General features: G+C 48.4%; 1 protein-coding gene across 1 annotated transcript in view; it reads left to right on the top strand.

Annotated features, from left to right (window-relative positions):
• The window catches only part of GUCY2D (guanylate cyclase 2D, retinal), a 58,230-nt gene extending 43,667 nt beyond the window's left edge, over positions 1-14,563 (top strand). Inside the window, exons 12-20 of the mRNA XM_060256073.1 lie at positions 1,920-2,068; positions 2,164-2,327; positions 5,369-5,561; positions 7,016-7,190; positions 9,883-9,981; positions 11,407-11,501; positions 12,340-12,425; positions 12,537-12,666; positions 14,434-14,563. Of these exons, the coding sequence (XP_060112056.1) occupies positions 1,920-2,068; positions 2,164-2,327; positions 5,369-5,561; positions 7,016-7,190; positions 9,883-9,981; positions 11,407-11,501; positions 12,340-12,425; positions 12,537-12,624 (1,049 nt within the window). The 3' untranslated portion in view covers positions 12,625-12,666; positions 14,434-14,563. The remainder of the gene's footprint in view (positions 1-1,919; positions 2,069-2,163; positions 2,328-5,368; positions 5,562-7,015; positions 7,191-9,882; positions 9,982-11,406; positions 11,502-12,339; positions 12,426-12,536; positions 12,667-14,433) is intronic.
• Positions 14,564-15,059: the final 496 nt, after the last annotated feature.

Consider the following 15,059-nt stretch of genomic DNA (forward strand, 5'->3'; position numbering starts at 1 on the left):
GTCAGTTATAATTTAAAACAATTTAAAACAAAGTACCGGTGCTATACAGAGTATACGGTTTATCTATTGGTGGTCCTTTTGGTTGAGTTGCCCAGCAGAATAAGAGTGGCAGCCTTCTATCCTAGTTGTTATAGGCCTGTTTAAAAAGTTCAGTTTTACAAGGTCTGTGGAATTGGGAGAGACCCCGCAGAGCTCTTATGGCCTCAGGGAGCACATTCCACAACATTGGTGCTGCCACTGAGAAGGCCCTGGCCTGTGTAGAGCCCTTGGTCCGGGGATGGACAATCGATTTTTAGTTCCTGAACGCAGTGCTCTCTGGGGAAAATAAACAAAAGTTCTAATGCATCTGAACTTACAGTCCCTAAACTACTAACCAGCACTCACCCCTTCCCTTGGGTGAGGGAACTTTTCCCTGCTTGAGCTCTTCAGGCACGGCCTACCTCCAGCTCAGCGTTCCAGGGAAAGAACACCCTGGGCTTGGCCTTTATATTCTTTTCCCAGGCCCCACCCCTCTCTGAGCCTGTTTCCCTCCAAACCCCTTGCTACCCAATCAGAGAGACAGAGGGGATCTTGGCAAATGTAGGCTTTTCCCAGTAACTCCAAAGCAGGCTTCCATGGGACCTGCAGGCCTTGCCAGCCCCAAGATCATGACACCTGGCCAGAAACAGTTGCCCATTGATTCCTTCACAGCAGGTGGCAAGAGACAAGCAAGTTGGTCAAGTCTGAACCCATGTCCCCTGCCCATCACCAGTGCTGCTGAGACCGAACTCAGCTTGCTTCTGGCCGTCTGCAGACCAGCAGGGATTTCCTTTGCAAGTTAAAGGGCCAGCCCATCTTTGAACATAGGGGTGGATGAAGATGGGTTAGTGCTATCAAAGAAGAATTGCAGATTTATATCCCGCCCTTCTCCCTGAATCAGAGACTCAGAGCGGCTTACAATCTCCTATATCTTCTGCCCCGCCACAACAGACACCCTGTGAGGTGGGTGGGGCTGAAAGGGCTCTCACAGCAGCTGCCCTTTCAAGGACAACCTCTGCCAGAGCTATGGCTCCCCCAAGGCCATTCCAGCAGGTGCAAGTGAAGAAGTGGGGAATCAAACCCGGTTCTCCCAGATAATTTATTTATCTATTTATCAATTGGTTTGGCCTCCCCCCTACTGCTCTGCTGCTCTACTGCGCTGCTGTTCCGTGAAGCTGCACTGCGGTACTATTTTGTGCTGTACCACCTTACTGTCCTGTCATCTTGCTGAATCATCTTGCTGCACTTTGGTGAATGTAGCAATTGCTTTTATTATTATTTTATTGTGATTTTATTTCTATTTGCTGTATTGTATTTCTATTCGCTGTACGGTATTTCTGTTTGGGCTCTGAGCCCCCAATGGGGAAATGGGCGGAATAATAATAATAATAATAATAATAATAATAATAATAATAATAATAATAATAACAACAACAACAACAACAACAACAAACAATAATGACAATGATAATAATAACAATAATGATAATAATAATACTAACAACAACAACAAACAATAATGACAATGATAATAATAACAATAATGATAATAATAATACTAACAACAACAACAAACAATAATGACAATGATAATAATAACAATAATGATAATAATAATACTAACAACAACAATAGTAATAACAACAATAATAACAGTAACAATAATGATAACAACAATACCAATAATGATAACAACAATAATAATAACAACAACAATAATAATAACAACAACAATCAACAATAATAATGATATAACAGAAACAACAATAATAACGATAATATTAACAATAACAATAATGACAATAACAATAATGATAATAATACTAACAATAACAACAACAAACAACAACAATAATAATATCCACCAAAGCAGATCCAAATGATTGTTTTGATTCGGGCAGAGATCATCCAGAAGGTGGAGAGGCCACCGCCGCTTTGCCGGCCCTCCGTTTCGGTGGACCAGGCTCCCATGGAGTGCATACAGCTGATGAAGCAGTGCTGGAGTGAGCAGCCGGAAAGGCGGCCGAACATTGATCAGATTTTTGACCAGGTGAGTCACGGCTGCAGGGACAGTCCCCGGGAGACTGGATGCCGGGACCCCTAGGTGGGAGGGATGCGACCTCTGACACTTTCCCTCTCCCTCAGTTTAAGAGCATCAACAAGGGTCGGAAGACAAACATCATCGACTCCATGCTACGCATGTTAGAACAGTACTCCAGCAACTTGGAGGATTTAATCCGGGAGAGGACAGAAGAGTTGGAGATTGAGAAGCAGAAAACGGACAGGCTACTGACGCAAATGCTTCCCCCGTGAGTCTGTTTCAGGAGGGTGTGGGAGCTGACCTGTGGGAATCTGGAATGAGGGTCCTGGCCACAGAGACTCCCTCACAGTCTGGATTAGAAGAAACCAATGAACTCAGGAAGGTGTCCTGGAGAAAAGAACCTAGGCCAGGTGCCCCTTGGTGGCTCCTTCTGGTGGATTGTATGATTGTGGAAGGAGAGTCAGTTGTACTGTGCCTCCTCTAGAGTTGCCAGCTAGTGCCTGGCACCCTGTGGGAATGTAAGAGAAACCATGTTGGATCAGACCAATGGCCCATCCAGTCCAACACCCTGTGTCACACAGTGGCCAAAAAAGCCAGGTGCCATCTGGAGGTCCAACAGTGGGGCCAGGACAGTAGAAGCCCTCTCACTGTGGCCCCCTGCCAAGCACCAAGATTACAGAGCACCAGTGCCCCACCAGACAGAAAGTTCCATCTAGACCTTATGGCTAAGAGCCGTTGATGGACGTCTGCTCCTGATGTTTATCCAATCCCCTCTTGAAGCTGTCTATGCTTGTAGCCGCCGCCACCTCCTGTGGCAGTGAATTCCATGTGTTAATCATCCTTTGGGTGTAGAAGGACTTCCTTATAAGAACATAAGAGAAGCCAGGGAGAAATGGGCCTCAGGGATATGGGGAGGCACATGATATGATGTCACTTCTGAGAAAAACTGGAAGTGATATCATGTTGCTCTAGGAATCACTGGGAACTCTATAGCAAAAACTTCATAGCAAGAGACCTTGCAATCATGAGGTCCCAGAGGATTTTAACAGCACCCCTGGGTTTCCAGGGTAAACCTCTCCCATTGGGGTGTTTCTTCTACTTTGGTTGAAGCTCAACTACTAATGCAGTAAAACTGATTAGCGATGACCCTCTTTGACCTTTTATGATGTCTCTCTTCATTGCATTAGGGACAGTTTGGTACAGTAGTTAGGAGTGTGGATTCTAATCTGGGAGAACTGGGTTTGATTCCCCACTCCTGCACTTACAGCTGCTAGTGTGACCTTGGGTTAGTCATAACTCTTTCAGAGATGTTTTCTCAAGGAGTTATCTCAGAATTCTCTCAGCCCCACTTGCCTCACAGGGTGTCCTCTTCCTCCTCCTCCTTTTTCTTCCCTTTCTCATTCCCCTCTGCTGTGCGTATTGCCAGGTATGGTCTGAAGATCTGTTTCAGAGAACTTGCTTTTAAATTCTGTTTCTTTCTCCTGGGGCTGCTTGATATGCAAAGTGCTTTACAGTTCTCCTCTGTCTCTCTCTGTCTCTGTTTCTTTCTCCTGGGGCTGCTTGATATGCAAAGTGCTTTACAGTTCTCCTCTGTCTCTCTCTGTCTCTGTTTCTTTCTCCTGGGGCTGCTTGATATGCAAAGTGCTTTACAGTTCTCCTCTGTCTCTCTCTGTCTCTGTCTCTGTTTCTTTCTCCTGGGGCTGCTTGATATGCAAAGTGCTTTACAGTTCTCCTCTGTCTCTCTCTGTCTCTGTTTCTTTCTCCTGGGGCTGCTTGATATGCAAAGTGCTTTACAGTTCTCCTCTGTCTCTCTCTGTCTCTGTTTCTTTCTCCTGGGGCTGCTTGATATGCAAAGTGCTTTACAGTTCTCCTCTGTCTCTCTCTGTCTCTGTCTCTGTTTCTTTCTCCTGGGGCTGCTTGATATGCAAAGTGCTTTACAGTTCTCCTCTGTCTCTCTCTGTCTCTGTCTCTGTTTCTTTCTCCTGGGGCTGCTTGATATGCAAAGTGCTTTACAGTTCTCCTCTGTCTCTCTCTGTCTCTGTCTCTGTTTCTTTCTCCTGGGGCTGCTTGATATGCAAAGTGCTTTACAGTTCTCCTCTGTCTCTCTCTGTCTCTGTCTCTCTCTCAATCCTTGCAATGATGGCTGTTTGGGAAACAAACAAACAAAGCCTGCCTCTGCTTGTTCAGAATGGCTGCCTTTTCTGTAGGCACAGAAAGTTGGAGGAGGTTGAAGTCCTACTCATGAGGAAGGAGGGTGGCCTTATTCCTTCCCCAGTAGTTCCTCTTCTGATCTTCCTGGGCAGTTGGGAGAGGGAGGATCAGGGAAGATGAGCTGCATGAGAGAGAAGAGGAAGAAAGAGGGCACTTGGAGATGCTACTAGAAGTCCGGCTGGCCCGCCTCCTTTCTTGTCAGGAGGGCTTTAGGTCCCTCTATCGCTTCTCACTTGTAGGAGGGGAGTTTTCAAGCACTACAGACAGAAGCGTGTTAAGACAGAAGGGGCCATAGCTCAGTGCCCCTCTTTCTCAGCATATTTTAAAAATTATCCCTCTTCTCCCCTGCACTTGGGCTTCTTCTGAGGATGGGGCTCCGCCTTTTGTGGCAGTCATTTTGCGTTTGGCTCCACCTCCTACAGCAGCCATTTGTATGTTTGTGCCCACCACCCTGTGTCAGAATTCCAAAGTGGCCCACAGGCTCACAACAATTGGGGACCACATAGGGTTGTCATTCCCCAGGTGGGGGCAGGGGATCCCCTGGTTTGGAGGCCCTCCCCCTGCTTCAGGGTCATCAGAAAATTGGGGTGGGGAGGGAAATGTCAGCTGGACACTCCATTATTCCCTATGAAGATCCCATAGGGTATAATGGAAAATTGATCTGTGGGTATCTGGGGCTCTGGGGAGGCCGTTTTTTGAGATAGAGGCACCAAGTTTTCAGCATAGCATCCAGTGCCTCTCCCCAAAATACCCTCCAAGTTTCAAGAGGATTGGACCAGGGGGTCAAATTCTATGATCCCAAAAGAAGGCGCCCCTATCCATCATTATTATCAATGGAGGGAGGGCATTTAAAAGGTGTGTGGTCCCTTTAAATGTGACGGTCAGAACTCCCTTTGGCATTCAGTGATGCTTGTCACAACCTTGCTCTTGGCTCCACCCCCAAAGTCCCCAGATATTTCTTGGACTTGGCAACCCTGCCCTGACATGAAGTCTAACTGTGTTACCGGAAGTGCACGGCAATGTGAAAACTTCAGTCACCTCCAGCCTTCCGGACATCCTGGTGGGTGGACTGATATTTCTGCTTGTGACCCCCTCCAGGTCAGTCGCGGAGGCCCTGAAGACGGGAGCACCGGTGGAGCCTGAGTATTTTGAAGAAGTGACCCTGTACTTCAGCGACATTGTGGGCTTCACCACCATTTCCGCCATGAGCGAACCCATTGAGGTGGTTGACCTCCTGAACGACCTTTACACCCTCTTTGATGCCATCATCGGCTCCCACGACGTTTATAAGGTGCCGTAATCGGTGCTCTTGGCCGTCTTCTTCTTTTCTTTAATTTAAGGTTTTTATGAATTTAAAAAATACAAATAAGCAAACAGTACAAAGTAATATAGATATACAACGTCTGCTGAATGAAACAGTAAAGAAATACAGCGTACTTCAGATATTCTAAAAGTAAATCAGTTTCTGGTATATTACATTAGCAGGTAAGTAATCAGTTTGCAACAGATAGCAAACTATAGAGTACCATGGTCTTATCAATTTTCTATCGTACAATGCAGGAGAGCAGTTAGAAGTAGTAAAAACCAATTTGGTGTAGTGACTAAGTGTATGGACTCTTATCTGGGAGAACTGGGTGTGATTTCCCACTCCTCCACTTGCACCTTCTGGAATGGACTTGGGTCAGCCATAGCTCTCGCAGAGCTGTCCTTGAAAGGGCAGCTTCTGTGAGAGCTCTCTCAGCCCCACCTCACAGGGTGTCTGTTGTGGGGGGAGGAAGATAAAGGAGGTTGTGAACCGCTCTGAGACTCGGAGTGGAGGGCGGGATATAAATCCAATATCTTCTTCTACTACTACTTAAAATAAAGTAATCCCACAGTTTGTTCATCCATCGGTCAATAGTAAGCATTTTTGAATCTTTCCACTTCAATGCTACTAAAGTTTTTGCTATGACCATCTTGACATTGAATGCCAGAGGGCGGGGAGAGAGGCAGAAGCTTTTATTTTATTTGTTAAAATCTATTTTATTTTATGTTATTTATACCCCGCCCTCCCCGCCGAAGCAGGCTCAGGGCGGCTTACAGCATAAAATCCCGGAAACAATAAAATTAATAAATATAAAAAATACACATTCGGTAATAGAATAACGATTAAAACAGTGAAAACAGAAAAACAGACTATTAAGTTGATGCTATTCTGATGGCGACGGCCTTCTTCCACAGCTCTTAAATACCGGTGCCAGTCAATTGTATGCCAGCCGGAAGAGGACAGTCTTGCAGGCCTTGCGGAACTGCACCCGGTTCCGCAAAGCCCTCACTTCATCTGGTAGTCTAAAGTAAAAATAAATAAATAATGGGGTATCTTTCCATGTCTTTGGGGTATACCTAGATTGGCTGCAGAGCAAACAGGGGGATGTGAGGGGAACACTTTTTGGTATTCGTGATCCGTAAGCCTTAGTTGGATTGTTCTTAAGATATATAATTCGTCACATAAGAAAAGAGCGTCCACCTCAATACCAAGTTTTTGTAGTTTGTGGGTAAATGAAGAGAGCCAAGTCATGCTATGCCTGTCTTTCATCCGATAGTATAATAAACTTCCTGAATCCGTTCTGAAATGAAGTTTTAACCAGAACTTAAAAGCCAAAATCCAGGCTCCGGTTTCTAGAAGGTGTAAAGCTAGCTCTGCACAAATGGATGAGTAGGGGACTCCATCTCTCCCTTCCAAGACGGCTGGTCTTTTACCGATAGGTGGAGACCATTGGCGACGCCTACATGGTGGCATCGGGACTTCCCAAACGCAACGAGAACCGGCACGCGGCTGAGATCGCCAACATGTCACTGGACATCCTCAGCGCTGTCGGGACCTTCAGAATGCGCCACATGCCAGAGCTGCCCGTACGGATTCGCATCGGCCTGCACTCGGGTGAGTTGCAGTGAAGGCTGGTTTGCTGGACGGCTGTGCTTACGGCCTCCCCGAGCGTGGCCTTGCCTGTATGTGGCAGTGCTGCTCGCCGTGACCTGCCTCTCCTTAATGGAGAACCGATAGCGCCTGCCTTGAGTAACTGACCAGTAACACTGTGTTTGTAGCGTATAGAGCAGGGGTGGCCAAGGGTAGCTTTCCAGATGTTTTTTTGCCTACGACTCCCATCAGCCCCAGCCATTGGTCATTGATTCCCCACTACTCCACTTGCAGATGGGAGAGCCAGTTTGGTGTAGTGGTTAAGTGTGCGGACTCATATCTGGGAGAACCGGGTTTGATTCCCCACTCCTCCACTTGCACCTGCTGGGATGGCCTTGGGTCAGCCATAGCTCTGGCAGAAGTTGTCCTTGAAAGGGCAGCTTCTGGGAGATCTCTCTCAGCCCCACCCACCTCACAGGGTGTCTGTTGTGGGGCGGGGGGAAGATAAAGGAGATTGTGAGCCGCTCTGAGACTCTTCGGAGTGGAAGGCGGGATATAAATCCAATATCTTCATCTACCTCACAGGGTGTCTGTTGTGGGGGAGGAAGATTGTGAGCCGCTCTGAGACTCTTCGGAGTGGAGGGCGGGATATAAATCCAATATCTTCATCTACCTCACCGGGTGTCTGTTGTGGGGGAGGAAGGGAAAGGAGATGGTGAGCCGCTCTGAGACTCTTCAGAGTGGAGGGTGGGATATAAATCCAATATCTTCATCTACCTCACAGAGTGTCTGTTGTGGGGGAGGAAGGGAAAGGAGATGGTGAGCCGCTCTGAGACTCTTCGGAGTGGAGGGCGGGATATAAATCCAATATCTTCATCTACCTCACCGGGTGTCTGTTTTGGGGGAGGAAGATAAAGGAGATTGTGAGCCGCTCTGAGACTCTTCGGAGTGGAAGGCGGGATATAAATCCAATATCTTCATCTACCTCACAGAGTGTCTGTTGTGGGGGAGGAAGGGAAAGGAGATGGTGAGCCGCTCTGAGACTCTTTGGAGTGGAGGGTGGGATATAAATCCAATATCTTCCAATATCTTCTAGGCAAAAAACATCTGGAGAGCTACTGTTGGCCACCCCTGGCACAGAGCACTGGTTCCAGACTAATTACTATCACCCTGCGGCTATCAGCCGTCAATGAGAACTGTTGCCTTGTGAAATTGACCTAGACTTACTTTGAAATGGGCTGTGGTTCCAGAGAAATTAATCTCTTTTGTCGGACAAAGAATCGTATTCGAAACATGCATATTACCAGAAACGTGTCACCAACAATTTGTTTTCTGGATGAGAAACTCTGGCACCTTTATATAAGTTTTTGTGTATAAATTGTTATTATTGTACCAGTGGATGATACGTGGCATTTATTGTAATTTGAATGTATCTTCAGACATGTACTTCTGTTCATTATATAAGAGCAAATTGATCAGTTTTTAGGAGTAAACAAACATAAGCATTATAGCAAACTAGTATCACTTGTGAGTAACAGTTATATGTGCTGGCAGATTTAGCATTTCAACACGGCTTTCCCGTAGTCTCTTTAAGGCGTGCCTACCTTGTGAGAGAAACTTGGATGCTGAGAACAGGAAAGAAGAAGGGTTGCCATCTCTGACCTGGAGAATTCTTGGGGATTTGGGAGCGGTGCCTATGGATGGGAGAATAAACGAGGAGGGATTTCACCAAGAATCTATGGTTTACCATAGAGCAGGGCTCTTTTTCTAGCAGGAGTTCCTCTGCATAGGCCACGCCCCCCTGATGTCGCCAATCCTCCCGGAGCTTACAGTAGGCCCTGGACTAAGAGTCCTCTAAGCCAGAGGTTTGTTATGAGGGCCGGATCTGACATAAAAGAGACCTTGTTGGGCCATGTTTGGTTGGGCCAAGCGATGTTGGGCCGGGCCATGTGTATACCTATTTAAGATTATGTAGCAGAGATATAAATTTGATAAAGAACACAAACACAAATATATATATATTTTTAAAACTTAAAACATGCTTAAAACGTTAGCACACATTGGTCTTAAAGATACTTTCTTTGTATTTCTCCCCTGGGATCCAGGGAACTGGGCAAAGGAAGCTCTGGCTCTTTCCTTCTTTCCCCAGGGGAATAGAAGGGAGAGAGGCTTGGCTCAGTAGCTCTGCTGTGCGATTGAGAGAGCCTGGCAAAGCAAGCTATTCCTCCCCCCCCTTCCTCCCCAAGGGAGGAGCCTCAGCCAATGGAGAAAATAGAGGTTTTTCTCTGTAGCTCCTATGCAATGGAGCAAGCCTTGCAAAGCAAGCTGTTATGCAGAAGGAAGCAAGAGAGAGGGAGAAGGAAGCAAATGACAGCCAGTTGCTCAGTGGCCTGATAGGAACCCTCCGGGGGCCTGATTCAGCCCCTGAACTGCATGTTTGACACCCCTGCTCTAAGCTCTTGGAGGATTGGCTACATCATGGGGGCGTGACCTAATATGGAGAGCAGCTCCTGCTAGAAAAAGAGCCCTGCCGTAGAGTATGCCTGCTGGAGCAGCTGTTTCCTCCACGGGAACTGATCTCTCCGGTCTGGAAATTGGTGGGGATTCTGGGAGATCTGCTGGTACCCCTTGAAGGTCGGCAACCCTAGAAAGAACTGTTAAATAAGAGCTGTGGTCTTAAAAAGTCATGGCAACTTGTGGCCATCCTCCTTGACAGGGCCTTGCGTGGCTGGCGTGGTGGGGCTGACGATGCCACGATATTGTCTGTTTGGGGATACCGTCAACACAGCCTCTCGAATGGAGTCCACAGGCCTGCGTGAGTAACTTAGAGTGATTGAAAGTGTGTGCTCGACAGGCAGCCCCCCTGCCCTGAGCATACATCCCGTCTGAGCCCAGGCCTAGAGTGAGGGATTCGTGTACTTCAGGCGCTGCAGTCCTCTGGCCCCCAAGCGTCTGTTACCGCAGAGGATAGCAGGTTCTCTCCCCAATGCCTTTTGTTCAGGAATCTCGACTTGTTCATGTGTGCCTGAAACTGCATCTTTCACCCCCTTGGGTTGAGAGCCTGTTTGGTGTAGTGGTGAAGCGCGCGGACTCTTATCTGGGAAAAGAGTACGTGGACTCTTATCTTCGGCGGACACGGCAGTCAATCCCCTGCCCTGAGCGTGGCGACTTAGCAACGGTGATCCATGCCTCGGTCACCTCGAGAATCGATTACTGTAACGCTCTCTACATGGGGCTGCTCTTGGCTCAGATTCGGAAGCTGCAGCTGGTGCAGAATGCCGCAGCCAGGCTACTAATGGGGCTTCCTTGTCAGGAGAGCTGACGAGCTGAGAGCGCTCCACTGGCTGCCTGTTGCATACTGAATCCGTTTCAAGGTCCTGGTATTAACCTTCAAAGCCCTATACGGCCTAGGACCTACCAATCTGCGGGACCGCCTTGCCCCACATCTTCCCCAGAGAGCATTGCCATCAAGCTCTCAAAATCTTTGGGCCGTCCCTGGGCTAAAGGAGGCTAGGCTCAACTCCCCCAGAGCAAGAGCCTTCTCGGTGGTGGCCCCAATACTTTGGAACACCCTTCCAGAAGCCATCAGGGCCCTGCGGGATTTATCGCAGTTCCGCAGGGCCTGCAAGACTGAACTGTTTCGGATGGCATATGACATCTAAACAGAGAGAGGGCTGCCACCACATCTAACTGCCCAGGATCTGTGCGCGTGAGAAGAAAATATTATATGATCTGTCTGAAGTATTGTTATTTATCTGATTGTTTTATTGTTTTAATATTGTTTTTGTTGACTGTCTATTTTATGCTGCTAGCCACCTTGAGTCTGAATGGAATGGGCGGGATATAAATATAACGCAAATAAAATAAAACAAATAAAACCGAGTTTGATTCCCCACTCCTCCGCTTGCACCTGCTGGAATGGCCTTGGGTCAGCCATAGCTCTTGCTAAGTGGTTAAGTGCACAGACTCTTATCTGGGAGAACCGGGTTTGATTCCCCCCTCCTCCGCTTGCAGCTGCTGGGATGGCCTTGGGTCAGCCATAGCTATTGCAGGGGTTGTCCTTGAAAGGGCAGTTTCCGTGAGAGCTCTCTCAGCCCCACCCACCTCACAGGTTGCCTGTTGTGGGGGAAGAAGATAAAGGAGATTGCCGCTCTGATTCAGAGAGAAGGGCGGGGTATAAATCTGCAATTCTTCTTCTTCTTCTTCTCACCCGCCCCTTCCCCCTTTGTTGCCTCTGCAGCTTATCGAATCCACGTCAACATACGTACAGTACAGCTCCTGCAATCGCTCAGAGAAGGCTTCAAACTGGAGATCCGGGGCAAAACAGAACTCAAGGTATCTCCCCACCACACCCTGCTTTCTTCAAGCTCTGCTCCTCTCTCCGCCCAGGGTGCCATCTGCAAACCTGGGACACGATCCTTGTCTCCGGAGAGCTTTGGCCAACAAACAGCCTGCCTCGTTTATAGGATTGCCTGGATGTAAAAAGGCATGGGGTTGTGCACAGCACGTTTTGTGTCTGTTGGAGCTGCCGGACGGGGCCAACAGAAGCTTGGGCTGTAGCTAGGGTTGCCAATCCCCAGGTGGGGACAGGGGATCCCCTGGTTTGGAGGCCCTCCCCCCGCTTCAGGGTAATCAGAAAACGGGGGAGGGAATTGTTTGCTGGGAACTCATGATTCCCTACAGAGACTTATTCCCATAGGAAATAATGGAGAATTGATCAGCAGGTATCTGGGGCTCTGGGGCCCCTGTTTTTTGAGGTAGAGGCAAAATATTTTCAATATAGCATCCGGTGACTCTCCCCAATATACTCCCTAAGTTTCAAAAAGATTGGACCAGGGGGTCCAATTCTATGAGCCCCCAAAGACGGTGCCCCTATCCTTCATTATTTCCTATGGAAGGAAGGCATTGAAAAGGTGTGCCGTCCCTTGAAATGTGATGGCCAGAACTCCCTTTGGAGTTCAGTTATGCTTGTCACACCCTTGCTCCTGGTTCTACCCTAATGTGTCCGGGCTCCACCCCCAAAGTCTCCTGGCTCCACCCCCAAAGTCCCCAGATATTTCATGAATTGGACTTGGCAACCCTAGTTGTAGCCTACAGTGATGCTGGCCCCCTTAATAGTCCAGGTGACAGTGCCCCCCCCCCCCCATATTCAACAGCTCTCTTTTCTCTTCAGGGGAAAGGCGTGGAAGACACCTATTGGCTGACAGGCCGAGAGGGATTTCATAAGCCCATACCGATGCCTCCTGACTTGCTAGGAGGGTAATTTTATTTCTTTGGTTTGTTTTATTTCCATCCCCTTTAGGAACAGAATAGGCCAGTTGTGGAAAGTCACCCATCACTTTCTGACCCCGTTTCCTCTCTCTGCTGCAGGGTAAGCAGCCACGGTATCAACATGGCGGAGATTCCAGACGACCGGAAGAAGAAGTTGCAGAAAGCACGTCCGGGGCAAGCCATCTAGCCTGAGAGGGGCTGCGCAACATGAGGCCAGGGTGAAATGGAGGTGAGCCTGGGCTGGAAGGGTGAGGGGTACCCAGTTTGCTGTCTCTGGCGAAAGCAGCCTTAAATGAAAGCCCCTGGACGTTTGAAAAAACCAAAAACCAAAATGGGTGTACAAGATGGGTTAATTGCGGCTTTGAGCTCTCCACCCTTTGTTATGCAGAGTTCTAGACAGAGCTGTTCTTGAGGCACTGCTTTCTAAGGACTGCTCAGTTCTCCACATCTTTCTGATCATCAAGAGAAAGATCCTCTTGCCCTCAAAGAAGCGGAGCGGTGAAGGCTAGCATAATAACATATCATTTCTCTTTTAGAACAGCGTATCAGAATATTTGGGTTTTTTATTTTTTGCGTTAACACACTCAAGTGGGGGATATTGGCTGTTTGTCTTATTGCATATTCCAATCCATCCTCCACGGTATTTTAATGCCTTCCTTTTTTTTTTCTAATGGCAAACTATAATGGATGTTATAACCTCTTGAGAAGCCATGCCCTCTGTTTAAACTAACGAAGCCAAAATGTTACCTAGATGTATGGCACTTCGCGCCTACAACAGCAGCCTGCTTTTCATCACCCTCCGGTGTTGTTTCAGCCCTGCTCTGTCGTAACACTAACAGACACAGATCCCTATTTGGGATTCTTTTAATCTGCTAAAAACATTCCCCTGATTCTGCATTGCCCACTTATATTAAGAATTGATGCTTGCCGTTCCCGTTTTGTCTGATGAAGTCTGCTTAAGAGCATACGAAAGCTTACATTCTGAATAAAACTTAGTCGGTCTTCAAGGTGCGCTTGTCTACTGCTTTGTTCTAGGGCCAGTTCTTGTTTTTGAGGGCTCTTGGACAGAGACAGTTCCCAGCGCCTCCCTTCCCTCTTCTTCCCATCAAAAGCCGCCCCCCCCAACACACAAATGCCTCCCTTTTCTTTGTCCTGCTAGGCTTCCCAAGCTCCCACTGGGGGTGGGGTTTCCCCCCAGTTTCAGGGCACCCAACCCACCAGCACAGAGCGGGCTGCCAGGGGATCCCCGCCCACTAAGAGCTCCATCACTTGTGGCGTGATGACGTCACCAAGACATGACATTGTGGAGCATGGACGCTCTAGCAATTTGGAGGGGGGGGGGAACTCTATGGTTTCATGCAGGGGCACTCCAGCAATTTGGGGGGAAACTGTATAGTGCCCTAGTTCCCCCCCCCCCAATTGCTAGAGCGTTCTGCACAATATGCCCGATGTGATGATGTCACTTTCAGGTGATGTCATTGCACTGTGCGGGCTGCGCATGTGCAAAAAGTCCCCCAACCAGCAGCCGATGGGGACTTGGCAACCCTATGCCCTACCCATATGCCTCCCACCTGCCTGTGTGTCTTTTCCCTGTTCACTTGCGAACTTTCACCCACTGCCCACGCTCCCCGCAGCCTGCAGCCCTTTTCCCAGTGGTACTGGGCGGCGGGGGGTGGGGTGCGGTGGTTGAAGCAAGTATATCTTGGGAGCAGTGTTCCCTCTAAGCTGAGTTAATGCGAGCTAGCTCACAGATTTTTAGCCTCCAACTCACACGTTTTTGTGAGTTTTTGCTCAGGCAGGATGACCCCAGAGCACGCTCATTGATGTAGTAGCTCCCAACTTTCATGCCAGCAGCTCACAACGTGGAATTTCCGCTCACAAGACTCTGCAGCTTAGAGGGAACCTTGCTTGGGAGACAAATAAATGAGTGATGGGTTGACAGCAATGGTATGCTTCCTTTTGAGAAGAGCTAACCTCATTCCTCCCGTTTAACCAGTGAAACCAACAGCTGATTCCCGGTGGCCTGCTGGAGCTTTCTGACCAACCCTGACGAAGCCCTTCATGCACGGAGGAGGCAAGCGGACAGGAGGGACTCTGTGGAAGGAGGACGGATCAGGGCCGGTGTTGGAGGAGCTCCCGGCCTCCTTTGCCCACAGCCGTCTTGCATGAATCAAAGCTGGCTCATCCTTTTCTCGATGCTTTTTTTTTTTGGTTCCGGTGCGGGGCGATGGGACTTCTACCAATCTGGAGTTCGCCGTTCGCTTTCCAAGCGACCAAAGAAATCAAGGACAGCTCCATGCTGGGACTTTGGCTACTTTGGGATACGCCGCATGGCCTGGGATTGAAAAACCAGATGGAGGCTGACTCATATTTTGGGCCATTTGCACTGTCATCCCTAGAACCAAGTGCATGACGGGACTTCCCAAACCAAGTGCGGCAGTTCACACTCTGCTCCTTTATCTGAGAGACTTTGCTTTATTCTGGAAGGGGCTTATCCTTGAATTGTAAGGTCGCTGAATGAGGACGGATACAGAGAAGGTCTTGCTTGACCCTGCCAGAGTGGTTCTCTTACAAGGGAGGTTTGGTCATCCTGCCGTGTTTGCTTTTCGGGGAGTGGTTCCT

The sequence above is a fragment of the Heteronotia binoei genome, chromosome 15 (assembly GCF_032191835.1).
Source record: "Heteronotia binoei isolate CCM8104 ecotype False Entrance Well chromosome 15, APGP_CSIRO_Hbin_v1, whole genome shotgun sequence".
NCBI lineage: Eukaryota > Metazoa > Chordata > Lepidosauria > Squamata > Gekkonidae > Heteronotia > Heteronotia binoei.